Source organism: Vigna umbellata, chromosome 2 (genome assembly GCF_029865625.1).
Source record: "Vigna umbellata cultivar VRB3 chromosome 2, Vumbellata_1.0, whole genome shotgun sequence".
In the NCBI taxonomy this organism is placed as follows: domain Eukaryota; kingdom Viridiplantae; phylum Streptophyta; class Magnoliopsida; order Fabales; family Fabaceae; genus Vigna; species Vigna umbellata.
This window is the reverse complement of record NC_142166.1, coordinates 22,587,510-22,611,291: the sequence shown is the minus strand read 5'-3', so window position 1 is coordinate 22,611,291 and position 23,782 is coordinate 22,587,510. Positions and strand designations below refer to the sequence as shown.

Sequence of the window (23,782 nt, the reverse complement as noted above, 5' to 3'; positions counted from 1 at the left end):
ATTCATTTTGGGATTTTGATGAATACTCATTTGAAAACCAACATATCTTGTTTTATCCTCACATGTTTTGAAATTAGATCTCACACATTATTGATATATATGCTCAAACAGCTCCTTCCACTAATGATTTGTATGAACTCATTAATGGTGACAAAATTTCCCCGTTATCATTCCTCAATTTCTTGCACATTAGACTTGTTAATTATTGACAACTTCTACATCATTGTCACTAACAACTTAATGATACTCAAGGTGGAATCCATCACCAACACCACCTTAGGCAAGCTGGACTCACCTACACATGCATCAACGAAGTCATTACATAAAAAAGAATCATTAAGACTTGTTAAAACTAAAAGAGTTCAAGGCCAAAAAGTGAGGTTGAATTAACCTGGTTAAAACAATAATCAATTAAAGATTTATGAAAACTTTTGTTTAATCTTGATTGACCAAAAAGAATTCAAAAACACATTATTACTAAACACACAAATTCTAACCGATTGAAACAAACAAACATCTAGCTAAAATTTTGGATTACTTGGTTATTTTTGCAAAGCAAGTTGTGACCAACACAACCAATTTATTTTATCAAAGAATGATCAAAATTATTTTAGAATGACATATTAATTGGTTATACACTCAATCACACTTAAGTTTGTATGCAATTTCAACTTATTAAATTTCTTGATACAAAGATAAAGAACTTACAATTGATAAAAACAAGAATAATAATGCACAATAAATTTTTATATTGGTTCACTCATAAGAGCTACATCTAGTTTAGCCAAAGCAACCTGGTCTTAGCTTTCCATTATATCTAGAAATTACAAGAGTTCTTTGCATACAATTTCTTGAAACACAAACAACCATAAACTTCTTCAAACACCTATAAAAAGAGGCACACCTAATAATAAGACACTCTTGCAAACTGGGAATCACACTAGATACACAAAACAACACACAACGCACATGATTAACAAAACTTGGATGATTAGCTTTATTGAACCTACCAAAAATAAGAATTGCAAGTATTTAGTGGTCAGAATCCTTCTAAGGCTTAGAGAAAAACAAGAAAGAGCTTATAAAAATCCTTCTTCTACTTTCCTTTCTTAGCCTTATCTTAAGTTGATGCTCCTTTGAATGAATTTCCCTAAATAGGTTTCCATCTCTTGGCTTTGAGTATTTTGAGTTTCATTCGAGTCAAATTGTACCTATAGTGATTAATCGAGAGGTTCAAGCCTTTCATCCCAATCATTGTTTCCCTCATGTTATTTGTCTTTCCTCTCTTTTTTTTTCTTTTCTCAGTACTTAGAGCATCAAGCTCTAATACCTCATTGTAGAAAAAATAAACGTGACACACACTATAATATATAATACTCTTCAATTCATTGTGATAATTTTCATTGAATCTTGATACCTTTTAAATAAGTGCAAATAGGGCCTTAAGCCAACTACAAATAATAAAAACTAAAAACAAAATATAAACGACTCAAAATAAAAACAACTACTTAATTTCTCTCTATCTTATTATAAAAAAAATAATACTACACCTAAATAAATGAAAAATCAAAACTACATACCTATTTTATCTTTATCAAAAAACTAAATATTACTAGACCCAAACTAATAAAATAAGATTCAAACAAAATTATTAATATATCCCTAAAATTTAAGTTTATTCTAACAAAAATAACTTTTGTCAAACACATTCTCACACGCGTCTTCAAATCATAGATGCTTTTACCAAACCTATATTTGGGGGATCTTTTATTGACTCGTCCTAAAGTTAGGGTTAATGCTATACATCCACCACCTTAAAGTTAAAGGAGCATGTTAAGCAAAGTGGTTAACCTATATGTTATCATGCTTGCATGCATGACTCTATTTATTTTCTGCTCTCTTTTGTTTTCATTTCACCAATACACAATATCTTTCTCTTGTTCACATCTTGGACTAACAATATAGTTAAAAAATTTATTTTTGTTTCTATCATGTTCAATAGTTCCACTATCGAATCCAAAAATAGTTTGAATACTCCTTCTTCCTTTTACTCTAAAATATCTTTTAAGGAGAAAATCGTGTGACGAAACACATACTCCAAAGGAGATAATACCTTGAATGAAGGGTAATTGATCTAACGATGACACTTGGTAAAGACAAAATTGTGATGAAACACAAGTTCCAAGGTAGACAATACTTCGTATGTGAGAGGTGACCCTAATGATATCACTCAAACTTGGGACTAAAACATTGCCACCCACAATAGCGTCGATAACTTCTAAAACGAATCATCGTTTAAGAGTCGATGCCAAAGACAGTTAAATACTCCAATGTCACTCGTTGAACTTGGAATCAAAACAATGACACTCACCCTAATTTTAAGACGAACCATCAGTCCCTAAAACCCTTTATTAGGAATAAATAATTTTAAATCCCAATTTAAGTAAACATTTTTTAATTTCTAAGGATAAAATCAAATTGTTTTTATCATCTTATTTTCTTAATAATCAAGTTAATTACTTAAAATATAAAAGGAATTATGATTTATATAAAGATTTAAAACCCTCTTTAACAAGGAATTATAGTTGATCAGGTAACAGTGAAATAAAAACAAAAAACAAAATATATTATTTATAAATTGTGATTTACTATGAGACCTTTTTTTTTCGCTTTTACAAGGTAAGATTTAAGTCAAGGAACTCAACTATCACTGACAATTTGATGAAGTAGCAAGGAAAAATAGCATAAAAATAAGAAACCGAAAGTGTATAGTCAAACATTTTTAATACTTAAAATTGACCTTTACACACACACATATTATATATATATATATATATATATATATATATATATATATATATATAATAAAATAATAATAAAAAAATTATTTATTAACGTGATTTATTATGAGATTATTGTAGTTACAAACTAAATCCAACATCCTGACTCCATTGTTAATTTTATTTATTGCACATATATTATTTGTCTAAAATGTTGAAGTTTTGGGAAAACTTTTGATAAATTAATGATAATGGTAATTATGCAAGATGGTGAGGAAAGTCTCTTAAGAAAAATATAAGGAAAAAATATTTAATATTATGTATGTATTAAGATTTGGTAAAGTTAAATCTGTATATTTTGAAAACACGAGATTTCTATACAAAGTCAGGAATGTCAAATACGAGTTATTACTTATTATACTTTTTTCTAAATCCTTTCACTTTAGTAAAAATAAAAATGTAAGGAACTTCCAACAAAATATAGCTCTTCATATTTTTTATCATCTTGGTTGGAGCAGTCTTACTAGGCATTTGTTCTTTGTAATACAGTCGATGAGGAAATATCATTAACTATCAAGATTGATGCTTTTTTTTTAACAACAGTAATTATACACTTTTTTTTATCCATTTAATACTGTTTCTCATTATCATCTATTTTTTTTTTCTTTAAAAATATAAAAGTTAACTTGTGTTAAAATAATTTTATCTGTATAAAGATTTCAAACAACAGGCAAATAATGTCAAATAACAATTTTTTTTCGCTCACATGTATCCATCTGTATATGAACAGAGGCCAATAGTAATTGATAATTTAAGTAAATTAAATGAACTGTATACAGCGGTTTATGCAGTGAAAAAGTTACAGTAGAGCCATGATAACTGCCATCCCAATAGTAGTCAAGGTAGTTTCAAATGTTTGATAGTTAGGTTTCTCCCTTTGCTGTGTATCAATCATCTTTCTAAAAATTTTACTTCCTTAACAGAAATGCATTAGATCAAGGTGTGATATTTGTGAGTGTAATGACATTATTCGCTAGATAGCAGGATTCCGCTATACCCTCGGTAGTATAAAAGAGAAATTCAAACTCTCATATTCATTTTGTGTTGCTTCCGTAAAACCTGTTCTTCCAATCATTTCCTTTCTCCCTCTGCCACGTGTCATCTCCTTCTTCCTCTCTCCTATCTCCTATCTCCTCTCTCCTTTTCCTTCATCACCAGCATCCGGCTTCAGCTTCATCTGAAACCTCCTTTCTCCTCTATTCCCAGGTTTTCGTCACCACTGCACTTCAATTTCTTCTCATTTTATACGCTTTATTTTTTTTTTTATGATTAGTCGGTTAATTTTGTTCACGTGATATTGTAACAGAGGAGAAAGAGGTAAAGTAGGGAACGTCGAGGTGGCGGGCAACGATGCCCGGTCTGGATGGGGCACCGTACACTCTGACGCGGCGCCCGTCGAGGAGTGGCGCCACGACGTTCTCCACAGAGGTTTTCGACAATGAGGTTGTTCCGTCTGCTCTCGCTTCCATTTCTCCGATTCTCCGAGTCGCCAATGAGATCGAAAGCGAACGCCCTAGGGTTGCTTATCTATGTATGTTGTCGTCAATGTTGCTTAGCTTTCTAGTATTTGACACGGTTTTGCCTGAAAGAGTTGTGCAGCAATTCATACATGGATAATTTTTGCCTATCTCCTTGATAATTTACTACATCGATAATATATATTGTTTTATTTAGTAGCAAATTTGTTGTAACGAAAATCTTATAGAAAATTGTCTTAATCGCCGAAATTGGTTTGTTGGTTGTTGTAAGGTCGGTTCTATGCTTTCGAGAAGGCGCACCGGTTGGATCAGAGCTCCAGCGGACGTGGTGTGAGGCAGTTTAAGACGCTGCTGTTGCAGCGATTGGAGAGGGTACGTAACTAAATCTTTTCCCTCGCATGTCTCAAACTATCACGTCAAAAAATATATGGCGTCATTTTTAAAACTAAAAGTTTAGGGTTATTGAAGAAACAGTATTACTTTTTTCTGAAACAATAGTAGTCATACCTAAAAAATAAGAAATTATATTCTAAGGATTTTCCGCAACCTATATTTTAAAGCGCATGCCTCCATTGCAATATAAACCATTGCAAATAATAAATTTATTATAATAATTACCTTATCTGTAATAAACTCTTTCTTTATTATTCTGAAATTCGCATCGTATTCCTATTAATAAAATATAACACCATAAATAAATTTAGAAGGAAAACAAATTCTATAAATTAAAATTATTTTAAATTTAAAAAAAACTAAAGAAGAAAATTTTTGTAAACTAACTTATGTATACTCTAAGTTTAATTAAATTATAAATAAACATATTTCATTCTTTTTCTTATTTTCTCTCTTAAAAATCATTGATATCCCAAACATATATTTTTCACTTATCTCACACAATATGAGAGATTAACTTATAACAAACCAAAGAGTTATAGAAACAATAGTTTTACTTTTACAAGATCATCATATATAGGTTGGTGAAATAAATTTATTGTTTCAGACATTTTATTGTAAGAAAATATTGAAATTACTTATATAAATATAATTATTTGTCTAAAAAAATGTTTTAAATATAATAATATACTTTGAACGGGAAAAACTAATATTTTAAAGATATACCAAATTTGGTTATTCACTTAATTTAACACTCCGTATTGAAGTAAATTGTATAGAATGCTTAAATCTATATCTGCCATTGTAAGACTTACAAAATTAAGATGCTTATTTGAGTAACCATATGCATGAATTGTAGATGTTCTAGGTTATTTAAACTATCAACTATTATAAAATCAATTTAAGTATTATTTTTAAAGTATTTATTATGAAATATAATTGGTTTATCTCACATACTTAACTAGTTACATTAAATTTTTATATTACTAATATACTTAGATTAAAATTAATAGTAAATAGCTAAAAAAATTTGATGATCAAATACATGCATGTCATGCTACCAAAATTGACTTGTGTCTCTTTGCTTGTTTCAAAGTTTAATTCTTGTATCTTAGTGATGTCCACATTATTGCAGTTACTAAAACAAGAATGTATTTATGTTGCATAATCAATCATTACTTATTTCTTTTTAAAGTGAATAATAATAATAATAATATTATTATTATTATTATTATTATATTATTATTATTATTATTATTATTATTATTATTATTATCGTGGTAATTTCTCATTTAACGTGGTAGTTTGAGTATTTTTCATACTTTTAAAATGGGTTGGGATAAAATCAAAGTCATTATTGTTTATCATTATTATTCTTTTATATGACAAACAAATAAATATATTTTAAAATTAAATTAGAAGTATTGATAATTTTTTATTTTGTTTTATCGTGAACTTTATTAACGAGACATTTTCATTTCTAATTAAAAGCGTTTACTTATTTATTAATAATATAAATCACAACACATCCGTTTTTTATTTAAATTATTAGTACTAGTATGAGCATTATGTGTTTCTAAAAATAGAATTATGAAATTCTATAAGTGAACTAAGCACAGGATAACTGTAAATAATAATAATAATAATAATAAATAATAATAATAATAATAATAATAATAATAATAATAAATAATAATAATAATAATAATAAACATAATAATAAGAATAAGAATAATAATAAATTATTATTATTATTATTATTATTATTATTTTCTCCTTTGTTAAAAGGGAGATAGAAAGAGTTGCATTTTGGTTCTCCTACTCGAGCTTCTCTCACATGATTTCTTGACTCTAGGACAATGCACACAGTCTTGCCCTTCGAGTTAAGAAAACAGATGCAAGGGAAATCCAGGCTTATTATCAGCAATACTATGAGCATTATGTCAGAGCTCTTGACCAAGGAGAACGGGCAGACAGGTAAACTACACGCTCTTTAAGCTTTATGTTTCGTTAAGGACACCTCCTTCGCCTTCATGCTTAACATTACTCTGTATCTCCCCCTTTTTTATTTTCAACATTAGAGCACAGCTCGGGAAAGCTTACCAGACCGCCGGGGTGCTTTTTGAAGTTCTTTGTGCCGTTAACAAGACCGAGAAGGTCGAAGAAGTAGCTCCTGAGGTCTGTCTTGATTAATATGTACAGTACATTTTCATTTTCATTTTTATCTTGTGACAAACGTAGCTTGCCGTATAATTTTTGCTGGAAGGGTGTAAATGACAGCAGTATTTTTGTGCATTCAGATCATTGCTGCTGCAAGAGATGTCCAGGAAAAGACGGAGATATATGCACCTTTCAACATTCTTCCGTTGGACTCAGCAGGGGCTTCTCAGCCTATCATGCAGCTTGAAGAGGTATCCCTTCTGCCGCGATTGATGTTTGGAGTTAGTATTTTGTTTAGCTTTGTACCAAACTCTGTGGTTATCTTTCTGCGTTTTAGATTAAGGCAGCTGTTTCGGCGTTCTTGAATACTCATGGCCTGAATTGGCCAACTTTATTTGAGCAACAAAGGCAGAGAAATGGTGATTTGGATCTGCTTGAGTGGCTTAGAGCCATGTTTGGATTCCAGGTATGATATGATTTAATTCTTCCTTTTTATTGCCCCCGCAATTTGTTAATCTTTTTGGTTTATTTTTGTTCAGAGGGACAACGTCAGGAACCAGAGAGAGCATTTAATTCTACTTCTTGCTAATGCTCACATAAGGCTAAACCCCAAACCTGAGACCCTTAACAAGGTATGTAACTGTATGTCGCATCTTCTTGTACTTAGCAAATCATTTATAAGTTTAATAGAGATAAACCAGAAATACAGAGAACTCCCATCAAAATTATTTAGTTATAGGATAGCCAGCTCTGCTCTTGAGCCTTAGCTAAATTTCACTGTATTTGGATTTTCTTAAACAACTGCAGCTTGATGATCGCGCCATTGATGCAGTGATGAATAAACTGTTTAAGAATTACAAAACGTGGTGCAAATTTTTGGGACGAAGACATAGCTTACGGTAAGATATAACAATTTCTCCTTTACCAAACAATTTTCCTACCTTTTCCTATCATATTTTTAATAATAAATCTGAAAATATTATGCTAAAGTGTCTATGGTATTCTTTCATGCAGATACCCTCAAGGTCGTCAAGAGATACAACAAAGGAAGTTACTTTATATGGGCTTGTATCTTCTCATATGGGGTGAAGCATCCAATGTTCGCTTCATGCCAGAATGTCTTTGCTACATATTTCATAATGTGGGTACATATTTTTCAAGTGTTACAATATCTTTTGCTAGAATGTGTTTGCTGATGAATTGTAACGTTTTTATTTTATTTGTTAGTTATTTTTCTGCACGTACTAATAATAGTTAACTACAACTTCAGATGGCGTATGAACTTCATGGTTTATTGGCTGGAAATGTCAGCATTGTTACTGGTGAAAACATCAAACCTTCTTATGGTGGTGGTGATGAGGCATTCTTGCGCAAGGTTATAACTCCTATATACCGAGTAATAGAAAAGGTATGGTTTTTCAGATACTGGATCGTCAACTTACTTGAGATGCTTTTTCTTCTCGGTGATAAGTTACTACCATGCTAATCAACACAGGAAGCTAAGAAGAGCAGACATGGAGCAGCCCCTCACTCAGCCTGGTGCAACTATGATGACCTAAATGAATATTTCTGGTTCGTTTGCCTTTTAGTTTTTAGTTCTTATTGAAACTGACTTCCTTTCGCATCTTTCATGTTTCAGTTATTGCCTTTGTTGTTTTAACTTTGGCTGCATTTGGTTTCAGGTCACCTGATTGCTTTTCTCTGGGATGGCCCATGCGTGATGATGGTGAATTTTTTAGATCAACATTTAATATGACACAGGTATTTAGTCTCTTAGGAGTCACTTGCCTGAATACAAGATATTTATTTAGTCCAATACTTATATGAATTTTATATCAGGGAAGAAAGGGTGTTCAAAAAACATCTGGAAGAACTGGCAAAACAAATTTTGTTGAGACCCGATCATTCTGGAACATCTTCCGCAGCTTTGATCGTCTTTGGACCTTCTATCTTCTAGTTTTGCAGGTATTTGTTTTGAACAGAAGAAATGATTATGTCATCATGTCCCATGATTGTTGCTCTGAAAAGATCATAACATTCTTATTGCAGATGATGTTCATTATTGCCTGGGAAGGGATTTCATTATTGGATATCTTTCAGAAAGAGGTCTTATATAAGCTCTCTAGCATATTCATTACAGCAGCCGTTCTACGCTTACTTCAAAGTATGATACATTGATTCAGGTTTCTCTGTATAATTTATCATACTGTTAACCAGAACCAATAGTTTCAGTAGTTTTTATTTTTTTTTCTGGTTTTTGTTTAAGCTAGTAGTTGAAGAAGTGACATCGCATTTGTTCATTTTTATTTTTATTTAGGTATCTTGGACCTGGCTTTGAACTTTCCAGGCTATCATCGTTGGAGATTCACTGATGTCCTACGAAGTTGTCTCAAAGTCGTTGTTAGCCTTTTCTGGGTTATTGCTCTTCCACTCTTCTATGTGCATTCCTTCAAGGATGCCCCTAACTTTATGAAGGATATGCTTTCTTTTCTTCATAGTATAAAGGGGATTCCACCATTGTATATGTTTGCAGTTGCAGTTTATCTGCTTCCAAATTTACTAGCAGCTGTTCTCTTTCTTTTTCCAATGCTTAGGCGTTGGATTGAAAACTCAGACTGGCACATAGTTAGATTTCTCTTATGGTGGTCACAGGTACTTTTGTCTTCTGATTTAACTAATTCTCTTCATTATAAATTGAAATTATTATAGTGGTGTGATTCTTGTTAAAGTGCAATTTGTTTTTTCAATGTTGAAATTAATGCATATACCGACCTGATTATAGAAATCAGTTGGAAGCAATTTTTTTGAATCATTGACTAAATTTCTAACATAAATTGATAACCATCATGCAGCCAAGAATATATGTGGGAAGAGGAATGCATGAGAGTCAATTTTCTCTTCTAAAGTGAGTTTCGCAGAATACTATGTTATCCAAGTTACTTAAGGTTTGTGCTCCTATAATTAATTCGAAATTTTTTCATCATCTATTTCTTTTAAAATTTCAGATACACTCTTTTTTGGGTGATTCTTTTGGCTGCCAAATTTTCATTCAGCTTTTTTATAGAGGTAATTATTAAAATGGTTGTAGTTGTTATTTTCTTAATAACGTCTTGTGAATTTGTTGAGCCTCTTTATAACTGTTCTTTCTTCAGATCAAACCTCTGGTTCAGCCAACTAAGGACATAATGAGTATTCGGCATGTTGATTATGCCTGGCATGAATTTTTCCCTGAAGGTAGTTTTCTTCACATATTTTATGAGACCATAGCAACTTCATGTTAATTTTATTGATCTAGTATTTGTCGTCTACGCAGCTCAAAATAACTATGGTGCAGTTATTGCTCTATGGGCCCCTGTACTTATGGTGCGTATGCTATATTTCGTGGTTATACTCACGTATATCAATCTTTTCGTTTGTTTGGGATAAATTTCAATGTAAACATCTCAGGTTACATTTTGAATGCAGGTTTATTTCATGGACACTCAAATTTGGTATTCCATCTTTTCAACTATTTGCGGTGGTGTTATTGGAGCCTTTGATCGTCTAGGAGAGGTTACTGTCAATATATCTTATTTATATATCTGGAGAGAAGTTGCAAATTAGCTATTTTATTGGCTTTCTTTACTTTTGAAAAACATGTATGCATAAAAAAAAACTATAAAGTAAATACACTTGAATCTCCCTTTTCATTCTATGGAAGACTTGACATTGGAAAAGTCACGGAATAAAATACATATAGTACTTCAAAGCACAATGTTTTACCGACCAGTTAATGCTGATATCAATTTGCTTACACAGATACGCACTCTGACCATGCTGAGATCGCGGTTCCAATCATTACCTGGTGCATTCAACGCATACTTGGTTCCTACTGACAAGAAGCAGAAGAAGAAATTTTCTTTATCGAAGCGATTTGACGAGGTTTCTATCATATTTTCACTTTGGTGCTAACTACAGCAAACTAAATATAACTATTTATCTCCACTTATGTTTTTGTATAGATTTCTGCAAGCAGAAGGAGTGAAGCAGCTAAATTTGCTCAGTTATGGAATGAAGTTATCTGTAGTTTCCGTGAGGAAGATATCATAAGTGATAGGAAAGGCCATAGAATCAAACTCTTTAGTTACCTTTTTTTGTCCTAAATCATATCTTCTATTCTTTCTCCTTATGTTGATTTGTGACTTATCACCTACTAAGGACTAAACTATGTTTGTATCACTCCAGGGAGATGGATCTTTTGATGGTTCCATACTCATCAGATCCAAGCTTGAAAACAATTCAGTGGCCACCTTTTCTGCTTGCAAGCAAGGTCTGTGTAATTCAATTTTTAATATACTTGTGTTACTTAGCAGTCAGTAAAATTGGCTCACTGTATACATTTGCAGATTCCTATAGCACTGGACATGGCAGCTCAATTTCGAGGAAAGGACTTCGATCTTTGGAAGCGCATATGTGCAGATGAATATATGAAGTGTGCTGTAATTGAATGCTATGAATCATTTAAAAACATCCTGCATGCTTTGATAGTAGGAGAAGCTGAAACGAGGTAGCTTTCAGTATCTATCCCTATAGATGTTTGTCCATTTTCGTTTACAGTTCATACAAGAAGCATTATCAATGTAAGATTATAACTAATCCGAACCATGTTTTTTCTTTTTTTTGTGTAGCAAAACTGTGATCCAGTTTCATTAGCATTCTATCAAGCTTTCTTTTCCCAAGCTATTTTTTGTGAAGACTATAAATTTGGCTCTTACTGTTTCTAATTCACGAAAGCAATTAGTCTTGTTTGACGTCCATATACTTTTCATTTATTTATCTATTTATATTTGATCTGTCTGTCTGGGTAACTGACTCGAGATAAATGAATGAACATATGGTTCACTCCATTAAAATGTATGTCATTATCATTAGGCTTAATTCTTTGTGATGGAACAGGACAATCTCTGTCATCATTAAGGAAGTTGAAAACAGCATCTATAAGAATACACTTCTCACAAATTTCCGAATGGGGTTTTTGCCTTCCCTTTGTAAGAAGTTTGTGGAGCTTGTGGAAATCTTGGTGAGTTGTATAAAGAAAACTAATCATACATAACCTTTGTTGTCTTAAAGGGTTTCTTGTAACTATCTTGTTTATATGCTTACTTATCCTTTTCTGGTTACAGAAAGATGCAGATGCATCTAAACAAGGTACAGTGGTGGTCTTATTGCAAGACATGTTAGAAGTTTTTATACGTGATATGGTCGTAAATGAGAACAGGTTGGTTAACTTGACTGTACTGAATTTGGAATATAATAATTCGTATATGTTTCTTCCATTAATAACAATAATGTGTGTTTTTCATATTGTGATGTTCATCAGTGAATTGGCAGAACTTTACCATAGTAGTAAGGATACTGGACGCCAACTTTTTGCCGGTACAGATGCAAAACCAGCTGTATTATTCCCTCCTGTAGTTACAGCACAATGGGACGAACAGGTAATAATGTATTATTATTATTATCATTATCGTTTACAGTTTCCGTTATTAGTAAATTTTCAGATACTTCTGTGACTTACAAATAATTTTGGATTTTCAGATTAGACGTCTTTATTTACTTTTGACGGTGAAGGAATCTGCCATTGAGGTTCCAACAAATCTTGAAGCACGCAGAAGGATTGCATTCTTCACCAATTCATTGTTCATGGATATGCCACGTGCTCCACGAGTCCGAAAAATGCTATCCTTCAGGTTAGTTGAAGACTGGATTTGGTGAAATGCTTGAGTTCAGAACCACTCAGCAGCATGAGTATTTCTAATAATTTTGAAATCAGTTGCATTTAAGGGGAAAAAAAATGTAACTCCCTAGGAAAATAATAAGTCACTATCGGTCTATTCATCTATATAGACATTAGTTCCCTTGAAATAGAATCCATTGCCAATAAGGTCTGATGCTTGGTTTTTGTATAGAACTTGTGGCCATTAAGATGTATGCAAATGTCATGTCATGTATAATAAATTGCAGAAACATCATCCTTTCTGCTAACTTTCATATTGAATATTTAAATCCTTCCAGAGTTTAGAGAATATGTGATCATCAGGGTTAATCTCGTAATTCTTATTACACAAATTATCTTTCCCAGGTTTATGGAATATTTTACTTGTAAAGCAATTTGGAATGCATTGGTGTTGAATCGGATGTGTTCCGAAGTTGTTTTGAGCTTATAAATAGCATTTTGCTTTTTTATTTGCAGTGTCTTAACTCCATACTACAGTGAAGAGACTGTCTACTCGAAGAATGATCTTGAGGTTGAAAATGAAGATGGCGTGTCAATCATATATTACCTGCAAAAGATCTACCCTGGTGCGTAACAACTATCACTATATATCTTGACTGTAATTTGCTAGTAGCGAAAGGACTGGCTAAATTGTACTTATCTTACCAGATGAGTGGAACAACTTCATGGAACGTCTTGGTTGTAAGAAAGATAGTGAGATATGGGAGAAAGATGAACACATATTACAGCTACGTCACTGGGCCTCGTTACGAGGACAAACTCTTAGCAGGACAGGTGACTGTGACTTCTACCCTCTTCATCCCCACAAACAGGATTTGGTGATTAACATTTTCCCTCTTGTACGTGTTCATTAATGCAGTTAGGGGAATGATGTACTACCGGCGGGCTATTAAGCTTCAGGCTTTTCTTGATATGGCAAATGAAAAGGGTAAATGTGATTCTCTTCTATTCTTAGCTATTTAGCTTAGTCTAGTTGCTTGCTACTGTGGCAATGACATGCTAGTGTTCTATAGGTTTTTCAAATCCAGGGGCAGGGTTTATACATAACAATCACTTATATGAAATTTATTACTTACCATATTCTTCATGGTGATAGACAAAATAGTAGTTATCTACAAAGAATAGATGATTCTATGGTTTTATGTTATCTTGTGGGCAGAGATACTTGATGGCTATAAAGCTGTTACTGTCCCGTCCGAGGAAGATAGAAGGAGCCATAGGTCCTTATATGCTAGTTTAGAGGCCGTTGCAGACATGAAATTTACATACGTCGCAACCTGTCAGAACTATGGGAATCAGAAGCGTAATGGAGATCGCCGTGCGACAGACATTCTGAATTTGATGGTTAAGTATGTTCTCCAATTCATGAATTGAACTTAGTTCAAATGCAATTCATATTTGCCTTTGGCTCTGAAGTCCGCTTGATTTAAGAATATAATATCGAGTTCTTCATTTGTAGCAATCCCTCACTTCGTGTGGCTTATATTGATGAAGTTGAAGAAAGAGAGGGAGGGAGAGTTCAGAAAGTTTATTACTCTGTACTAATCAAAGCTGTGGACAATCTTGACCAAGTAAATGCATAACGATTCAGGATGTAATTTAATTAATTTGTGGTTAACATAGAAATGAAGGTTTTATTATTTTTTCTGAAGGAAATATTTCGAATAAAACTACCGGGTCCAGCAAAGATAGGGGAAGGGAAGCCTGAAAATCAAAATCATGCCATCATTTTTACAAGAGGCGAAGCTCTTCAGACTATTGACATGAACCAGGTAAAAGTTATAAACATTTTGTAAGTGAAAAACGTTGTAAACTTTGACCTGTTGATACGGTGCAAATTTCTTAGGATAATTACTTGGAAGAAGCTTTAAAAATGCGCAATCTTTTGGAAGAGTTTAATGAAGATCATGGGGTGCGACGACCTACAATATTAGGTGTACGTGAACACATCTTTACTGGCAGGTCTGATGAATTTTATTCGCATACAGTGAGCATTCTGTCATGTTAAGTTACCATATTGCTTAATTTTATCACCTGCTACAGTGTCTCTTCCTTGGCTTGGTTTATGTCAAATCAAGAAACAAGCTTTGTCACAATTGGTCAAAGAGTTCTTGCAAGACCACTGAAGTAAGTTTCTCTCTAGTGATTTAATGAAATGGTTGAGTTGTAAGTACCTGTTTAACTTCTACGAATAAATCAGGAACCTCCTGCAGAACAATTGGCTAAAACATTATCCCACCCAAGTTAAAACAGTGATTTTATTTTCTGCTGACCCAAAAAAGAAAACAACAGTGATTTTATTTAGAAGGGAACTACAAGTAATATAAATGTTTACTTTCAAGTTAAGTATTATTCAAATGATACTTTTATGAGTTTTGCTTATTTCTTTCTTCTCCCCTCTATTTTGCTCTTGTTGTTTGAGTGTCATAGCCCCATGTTTCAATTTTCGAAGACAATAATTAGTGAACTCTCAAATTTTACTTTGGCATATATTCTGCTATTGTTGCAAGACAATTATTAGAATGAACGCGGAGGATAATTTTGTGGCTTATACTAGATTTCTTCAATTCTAGGGTGCGATTCCACTACGGTCATCCAGATGTTTTTGATAGAATTTTCCACATAACTCGAGGAGGATTTAGCAAGGCTTCTTGTGGAATCAATTTGAGCGAGGATATTTTTGCTGGTACCCTTCTTGAAACATCTTTCTTTGTACTGAGATTTGATATTTCCTTTTCGGCATGATATATTTTTTTGGGTACATTGCATCATGTGCTTTTTTTGGAACGCTTCATCATATGCGTTTGCCTGTGCAGGATTCAACTCCATACTAAGACGCGGAAATATCACTCATCATGAATACATCCAATGCGGAAAGGGTAGAGATGTTGGGCTCAATCAAATCTCACTTTTTGAAGCAAAAGTGGCTTGTGGTAACGGAGAACAGACATTAAGCAGAGATATCTACAGACTGGGACATCGTTTTGACTTTTTCCGCATGCTATCATGCTATTTCACGACCATTGGATTTTATATAAGTTCAATGGTAATGGCTAATGCATTTAGGTTATTACATAAACAGTACTTGCTTTTGACATTAAAATTAAACTAACACTAACTTTGTATTTAAAAACAAATAAATTCTAATATCATTAATGCATGCGCAAATTAATCTCTTATCACACGAACACTAAACCATTTGTGTGCTTCCCCCAAAATGAAAACCTGACAAGAGTATTGTTACAGTTAGAACTGACAATTCGTAATTTAAGGGAAGCTATTTAATTTGTCTTAGCTATATATCTATTTAAATGTCTTTGTATTTCCTTTTCTCCATTTTGCAATTCTGCATATGCAAGTAAATCTTTCTTTTTTTATTCGTAGATTGTGGTCCTCACATGTTATGCATTCCTATATGGAAAACTATACCTGTCTTTGAGTGGATTTGAGGCTGAAATAGTAAAGTTGGCCAAGAGAAGGGGAAATGAACCGCTAAAGGCAGCATTAGCTTCCCAGTCCCTTGTTCAAATAGGAATCGTAATGACTTTGCCCATGTTCATGGAAATTGGACTAGAGAGAGGGTTCAGAACTGCTATAGGGGATCTCATAATAATGCAGTTGCAGCTAGCACCTGTTTTCTTCACTTTCTCCCTAGGGACAAAGCTGCACTATTTTGGGCGCACTCTTCTGCATGGAGGGGCAAAGTATAGAGCAACTGGCCGTGGTTTTGTTGTTCGCCATGAGAAATTTGCTGAAAATTACAGGATGTACTCTAGAAGTCACTTTGTTAAAGGGATTGAGCTCGCAATTTTGCTCATATGTTATTGGATTTATGGATCAGCCGCACCAGATTCAACAACATTTGGCCTTCTGTCGTGGTCAATGTGGTTTTTGGTCTGCTCATTCTTGTTTTCACCTTTCCTTTTCAATCCATCAGGGTTTGAATGGCAGAAGATAGTTGAGGACTGGGATGATTGGCAAAAGTGGATAAGTATTCGAGGTGGTATTGGTGTTCCTTCAAACAAGAGTTGGGAGTCATGGTGGAATGAAGAACAGGAACATCTGCAGAACACTGGGTTTCTGGGGCGGATATGTGAGATTATTCTTGACCTGCGTTTCTTTGTCTATCAATATGGAATTGTGTATCATCTCAATGTAGCCAGAGGTGACAAGAGCATCTTGGTAATTATGCTTGCTAATTTGATTTCGTTTTATGTTTTCATGTCTGGAACCACACAACAGGGTTTAACTTATTTATCACCAATGTCTATACTACTAACTCCGGTAATTGAGGGTGAGTGAAGTGTTGTTAACTGGGATGAGACAAAGTAATATTGGGTAATGAACTACAAAAAACTAGCTAAACATTCTACTCTATGTAGGACTTCAAACTATTCATAATACTCAAATTCTTATCACAATCCCTTAAATATAGAAGAATTTAGCCCTCTTCTAAATACCATGACATTACAGATCACTATCTCCTCTCCCCTCTGCCAAAAACAATAAAATAAAATAATATTAGAAATGACTATATATATATGGATAGAGAAAGAGACAAGTTTTCTGACTTAAATTTTCTCTTCAGGTTTATGCTTTGTCCTGGATAGTGATGGTAGCTGTCATGATTATTCTTAAGGTTGGTATCATGAGATAAAAAAAAGTTCTTTCTGCAAGTTCTTTATAATGATCTTATTAATTTGTGACAATTGAACTGCAGATTGTGTCCATGGGTAGAAAGCAGTTCAGCGCAGACTTCCAGTTGATGTTTCGTCTTGTCAAATTGTTTCTGTTCATGGGAGCCATTGTTGTTCTAAGTTTAATGTTTACTCTGCTAAGTCTTACAGTTGGAGACATATTTGCGAGCCTCCTAGCCTTTTTGCCAACAGCATGGGCACTTATTCAGGTTCGTGCTTAGAGGTCTTAGCCTCTTACTTCGGTTCTTGTCTTATTTTATCATGTGAAATATACATAAAACTTAAATATGTGTCCCATACACATTTGACCATATGTTGGAACCTTGGAAAATTTGTCTAGGTGCCTGTTTAGTAAATATGTCTGACTTGAATATTATGGTTCACTCATCATGGCAGAGTCTAACTCGATTAACTGTTATACTCTTAAATATTATATTACAAGTGAGGTATAAGAAGAAAAAAGTTAGTGTAAAGTCGGTTCTTTCTGATTGGTGTTATGCAGATAGCACAAGCATGCAGACCATTCGTGAAGGGCATTGGAATGTGGGGGTCTGTGAAAGCTTTAGCAAGAGGCTACGAATACTTGATGGGAGTAGTTATTTTTACTCCGGTGGCCATATTGGCATGGTTCCCATTTGTTTCAGAATTCCAAACTAGGCTGCTGTTCAACCAAGCATTCAGCCGAGGGCTTCAAATCCAGCGCATTCTGGCCGGCGGCAAGAAGGATAAGAAGAACTGATAACCCTTTAGCTCTTTGTTACAATTGCAGGCACACTAGGACAGACTTTTATGGAATATATACTTGCCTATGTACTTTCTGCATACATCAGTATACTATCAAACTCCTAAATCTGGCTCTGCATCTTTGTTAGTGGATACGTCCGGATAAAATATTTGTATGTACGGATAACAAAACTATATCCAAATTCCATACTACTCAAATTGTGTTGAACTGCCCTTGATTTTACTCCCATCTATCTCTCTAGTAAGATGTTAAACTTATTCTTATATTACAAATTAAAATGGTCACGCTCCGTCTCCATACATTCAAATATTACTTTCACGTTGAAAATAAATGTATCATCTTAAGCTAACTTTATCCTTAAATTTTCGATATTTTTACTAATTATATCACAATTTAACTTTTTTAATTGTGAAGGATAAGTTACCCACGTCCAATTTGATATCAATAATGACATTATCTGCAATTAAGTAACATTGAATGCATATTTATTAATTTCACTCACTTTTCTTACTCAAAGGTCTGACTACTTCTCTGAATGTACACTTCATTTTCATTATTGTTCATGAAATCAAATGTTCTAAATTTTCTTTAAGATTTTGAAATATATAATATAATTTAAGTTGATTTTCTCGAAGGAAGCATTTATTATATTCAATTTTTAATATTTTTTATATACAAATTAAGTTGGAGTTTAGGGATTTAAAATTTTAAAACTGCAAAAAAATACAAATTTAAGTATTGATAAAGATGAAAACAAAATCAATCTACATATCTAACAAAAAAAAATATTGTACTATATACGTAGTCGAATATCCTTTGACCCTGTCAATTCCGACCTTAATATGATTGACTAACCAAACACAAACTCGATATCTCATACTAGATACTTAATACCAGGTATCTTGTGGCCAATAGAGGTCACATGTCGATTGTTGAATACCTTGTAAAGGTAAAGCTACCCACCGAAAATTAAGGATTGCATCTTAAAGGAGCAAGTTCAACATATCATATATTAAATATCGATGGTAGACATCGAGTACCGTGCTCCCCCAACCAAACACTAAATGTCATCCATCGATGGGCGCGCTCGTCATTAGAGTCGGGTGTTGCTTACCAAGACCTATTCCTGCTTATTGAAGACATCAACATAGTACATAACTTAGCCAAAACTGACTGCATATCGCCACATTTAAACTAACCATTGGGCCAATCGGCTAATGAACCCATAATCTAGACTCATCTAGGTAAGGGTCCATGGTTAGTAAAATATTCCTATAAATATTACTTTAATCAAGTTTTGACTTCACTTTTGCATTAATCATACTTTGACCAGAATCTCTCACTTAAAACATTGACCTGAGCGTCAGAGAATCTTCTGTAGGCATCCCACCCACTCATTTTGTAGAGGACAAGTACCGAGAAAACAAAAGAGGTTTGGAGGAAAAGTACTCAGTAGAGAAAGTTTTTGAAGTGGAAGAAAATTCTTTGTAGAGTACCTTCGACTCTCTAAGTACAAATAGTTCTATCATACATTTTTAAAGTAAAAAATAATTAATAGATTCTATTAATCAACTAAATCGTTTATATAAATTAATTTAAAATATTGTTCAATTTAATCCATATTTAATCATCAAATCACGATTCAATATATTACTAATTTGATAAACACAATTTAGAATCAAGAGAAAAACTAACCTTAATAAAGAGTAAAACAAAACTCGAAGAAAAAAAATAATTAGTACAAACTCAATTCTTTGACATTGACTTTATTAATTGATCCTCAAGATTTAGTCATCAGGAATGAAGACCACCAAACAAAATTTAGAAAAGACAAACTTAAAAAAAAAAGAGAAGAGCAAAGAAAAAGTCAAAAACAAATTTCAAAGAAAAAAAAGAAAAGAAGAGACAATTCCTAAAACTCTAAAACTTATAGCAAATAATTTACGTCTATTAGTTTAAAGCACATCTAAGCTATTTAAATCCTCTAAAACCTAAAGCAAATATGGGTTTATTGTGGACTCTAATTAAGTCCATAAGTCTAACTATAAAAATTTAAGTTAATACAAACAAAATCTAATCAGCATGGGCTCTTTTACGAAATTTGAACAAATATGGATCAACTTAAAAACAAATAATAAAAAAGAGCAAAGAATTACAAATCTATCAAACCATACATAAATTTTAAATCCCTTGAAAACGTAAAATCCAATTCAAGTCAAATAAACCAAAAATAATATCTAAAAAAAATATGGTCGTATTAGCTAAAATCAAATGAGTTGAAAATAAAAATTTAAAACAATTATGTACTTAACATAATTTATTACTATTAAAATATGAAAAGTGAATTCACTTTAAAATAAAGCTATAAATGTGTACAAAATATCTGTTATCAAATTTTCTCACTAAGTTTTTAGCACTTCCAAAAAAAAGTAAAAAATTAAGAAAAGAAAATATGAACACTAAAAACTAAAAACAAGAAATGAAAACTAGAAATCAAACTTCCTAAATGGATCTTGAAAGGAGAATGTTATGAGCAAAAGGAACAATAAATCATGCATCCAAAGTGTTAAATAATCAAGACAATAAATATTTATTTCAGAATATAAATGTAAACAATAATTACAATTGAATTAAATCATGGATCAAGAATAGTAAAATCCTCACTAGTACGTGTATCACTATTCTCTAAAGTGTTTAAGATGGTGGTTACACTCAAAGGCACAAAATGAAAAGTAAGAATTACAGTAGGCTTGACAAGCCTCTACTGTACTTGAAACACATATACACCTAAAGATCAAAAGGACTTTGCATAAGCTTGTAAGGTAAAGGCACTAGAAGAAGGAATAAAAATTGTCAACCAAAGAGGAAAAAGAAGTAATGGGGGAATGAGTTAAGATAAGTAGAAAGTTATCTATCATGAAGCTAAAATCCAACATTTACTCTTTTTTTTTTTACCTTTTAGGTTTAAACCTTCGGTTGGTCCTCATTTTTGTATGGTAATCTCAGTTGGATCCTCATTTTTGAAACTGTCTCAATTGGGTCATATTTTTTGTAAAAATGAGTCAATTTTACCCTAACCGTTAAGTGCTTTCAGACGACGTTAAGTTTAGCGGAAGTGTATTTTATATTTTGATGGCGTGGCATTGTGCATTAAAATTGAATGGGTGATGTGTTTTAAATCATCAAATCCACGTGGCGTCGATGCTTCTTCTTCCCTCCAACCACTGATCACCTTTCACCTCTTCCACTCCTCCGCCCAAGCTGCTTCCTTCCCACTCCCACCCTCAAATCCTCACTCCCCAGACATACACCCTTTCTCCATCTCAAACTAAAAAACGCCGCCGTCGTGTGAGAACAAAAACCCCAATCTGGAACAAAAACGCCGTTGTTCGGAGGTCGTGCGTTGAATGATCAAAATTAAATGGAAAACATATAAACGCAATGTTTTAATATCATCAAAGATTTATGTTTAATCTAATTTAGAAGGAATTTATTTTTGACATTCTTTTCCCTAAACTTTGCTGCTTCCCTAAACTTTGTTGTTGTGGTTCGCAGACAACCATTTTGTTTCTTTCCTGTGTCTCGTGCAAGGTCCCTGTACAGGGAGGTTTCCTTCTTTCGTTGGTTTTGGTTCATATTCGTCCTGGTAGGGAGGGGAGACACCCTTCTCCCTCTTCTTTGTTGTTTCTCGCTGTGCTTCTCAATGTGTTTCTCGCTGGTAACACAAGTGGCATGACAATGAAAGGCACCATAGGACCGATCCATCTCGAGCATGCATAAGAATGAAACCTTTAACCAACCCAGAAGTCGAAAGCACTGATCTTTATGAAGAAATCTCCCATAAAGAAAATGAAAAGACAAAAGCAAAGAGAAACCAGAGACCCCAAATGGGAAAACAAAAAAAGTAGCACAATTTACTCACATCCACAATTGGCAGCAAAAGGGGTAGAGACTTTGCATGCGGCAAGGAGACTGGTGACACTCAAAATCACACCAAACTAAGCACTACTTTTGAAAGCCTCGCAAAGGCAAACATGGGCAGTTTTGAACACAGACTTGAGGCCATAACAGCAGGTACCCTTTGGCTTGTTGACGGTGCTACCATTGGTGACAAAGGATAAGCAATTGGCCATGGTGAGAACAAGGGTTGAGCAGTCCACGGACGGTGCTGGCGCTTGAGGGGATGATGCGCTTTGTGCTAGATCAATGGCACATAGAGCCATGAAACACACCATGAATGAGAGTTTTGATGTCATTTCTGGAGAGAGAAAAATGAAGAAAGAGTGAGGGAAAAGGAGAAGTGAGAGAATGGAAAATGAGGCGCTCCGTCGGCGGAGGAGAAGAGGAGTTCGACAAACGCGCCCCGACGGCAGCATTTTTTTGTTTGAGAGGGAGAAATGGTGTGTGTTTGAGGAGTGAGGGTTTGAGGGTGGGAGTGGGAAGGAAGCAGTTTGGGTGGAGGAGCGGAAGAGGTGAAAGGTGATCAGTGGTTGGAGGGAAGAAGAAGCATTGGCGCCACGTGGATTTGATGATTTAAAACACATCACCCATTCAATTTTAATGCACAATGCCACGCCATTAAAATATAAAATACACCTCAGCTAAACTTAACGCCGTCTGAGAGCACTTAACGGTTAGGGTAAAATATGCTCATTTTTACAAAAAATATGACCCAATTGAGACAATTTCAAAAATGAGGACCCAACTAAGATTACCATACAAAAATGAGGACCAATCGAGGGTTTAAACCTTACCTTTTCATTCATTTTTCTTTGTTTTTTCATCTTAAACCACAAAGTCATCATCCAATTTGCAAAAAACAAACAAAGAAACATTAAGCTATGAATTGGAAATGTAAAATCTAGAAAATTGATTCTAAGCAACAATAAATCTTTTAAAAAAAAGAAACAAGACAACAAAATAAAAGCAAAAGAAAAAATGAAAGAGAGTTGTAGAATGATATAAACCTTGCAAGAAAATTAAAAGAAAGCATTAACACTAATTCTAATAAAGGTAAATTGAAACTGAAATGAGGAAAAGAAAGAACAATAGTATTGAAATCAATAGAAAAAAATGTACAAAAATCACACGCAAAATCAGCTTCACTCCTCAAGGTGACTATGTACTCTTCACGGATCGAAACCTCCTATGCTCGGAAGGTTTAACCAAAATTTGTCCTACTCTACACTACTCATCCTCTTACTCTGATTACAACACCTACTCTACTCTTTACAGATTACACGAAAGGAACTCTAAAAGAAAAGAAAAAAAAAGAAAGAAGCTCCCCTTCTAAACAATAGAACCTCTTGTAAGATCTGAGAAAAATGTAGTAAATAGGGAATTAAGTTATTTGAGTTTTGAACATTATTGTTGGTAATTGGTGAAGTTTATGTGTTTCTTAGAATTATAATTGCTATGTTAATTATTTCATGATATTATTAATAAAGTGCAACACATGATTGGTACGTTGATAATTGGATAATTTGTGTGTTTGTGTGATACTATCAATGTGATATGTTGACTTTTTAATGGAAGGATGGTTTAGGATGGAATGAGTGTGAGTTCAATTCTAGGAAGAAAGGGAGTTAAGGGAAATTTTTGTTTTATTTATATTTTTTAGGGGTAAAATAGCTTTTTATCTTTATTTAATTGGTGTAGAATATAATTAAGGGGGTGTAGGAAGTAAAAGAGTT

At 33.3% G+C, this 23,782-nt stretch overlaps 1 protein-coding gene and 1 non-coding gene across 2 annotated transcripts; both read left to right on the top strand.

Moving 5' to 3' along the window:
* The first annotated feature begins 4,026 nt into the window (after nt 1-4,026).
* LOC124828269 (callose synthase 5-like) lies at nt 4,027-18,311 on the top strand. The gene is made up of 40 exons (XM_088106431.1): nt 4,027-4,371; nt 4,590-4,690; nt 6,567-6,688; nt 6,793-6,889; nt 7,012-7,122; nt 7,209-7,337; nt 7,411-7,503; nt 7,679-7,770; nt 7,886-8,012; nt 8,142-8,279; nt 8,367-8,443; nt 8,554-8,632; nt 8,711-8,836; nt 8,921-9,035; nt 9,189-9,523; nt 10,024-10,069; nt 10,185-10,234; nt 10,337-10,423; nt 10,670-10,792; nt 10,873-10,926; nt 11,100-11,180; nt 11,257-11,417; nt 11,807-11,930; nt 12,034-12,128; nt 12,231-12,348; nt 12,449-12,600; nt 13,104-13,213; nt 13,296-13,421; nt 13,507-13,575; nt 13,807-13,996; nt 14,107-14,218; nt 14,300-14,419; nt 14,494-14,609; nt 14,691-14,774; nt 15,221-15,333; nt 15,464-15,693; nt 16,032-16,829; nt 17,236-17,286; nt 17,368-17,553; nt 17,847-18,311. The coding sequence occupies exons 1-40, from the start codon at nt 4,191-4,193 to the stop codon at nt 18,081-18,083; spliced, it is 5,556 nt and encodes a 1,851-aa protein (XP_087962557.1). The 5' UTR covers nt 4,027-4,190; the 3' UTR covers nt 18,084-18,311.
* On the top strand, nt 13,504-13,582 carry LOC124828270 (small nucleolar RNA J33). Its single transcript, XR_007028002.1, has one exon. It is a non-coding gene; the product is annotated as a small nucleolar RNA J33 (small nucleolar RNA).
* Nucleotides 18,312-23,782: the final 5,471 nt, after the last annotated feature.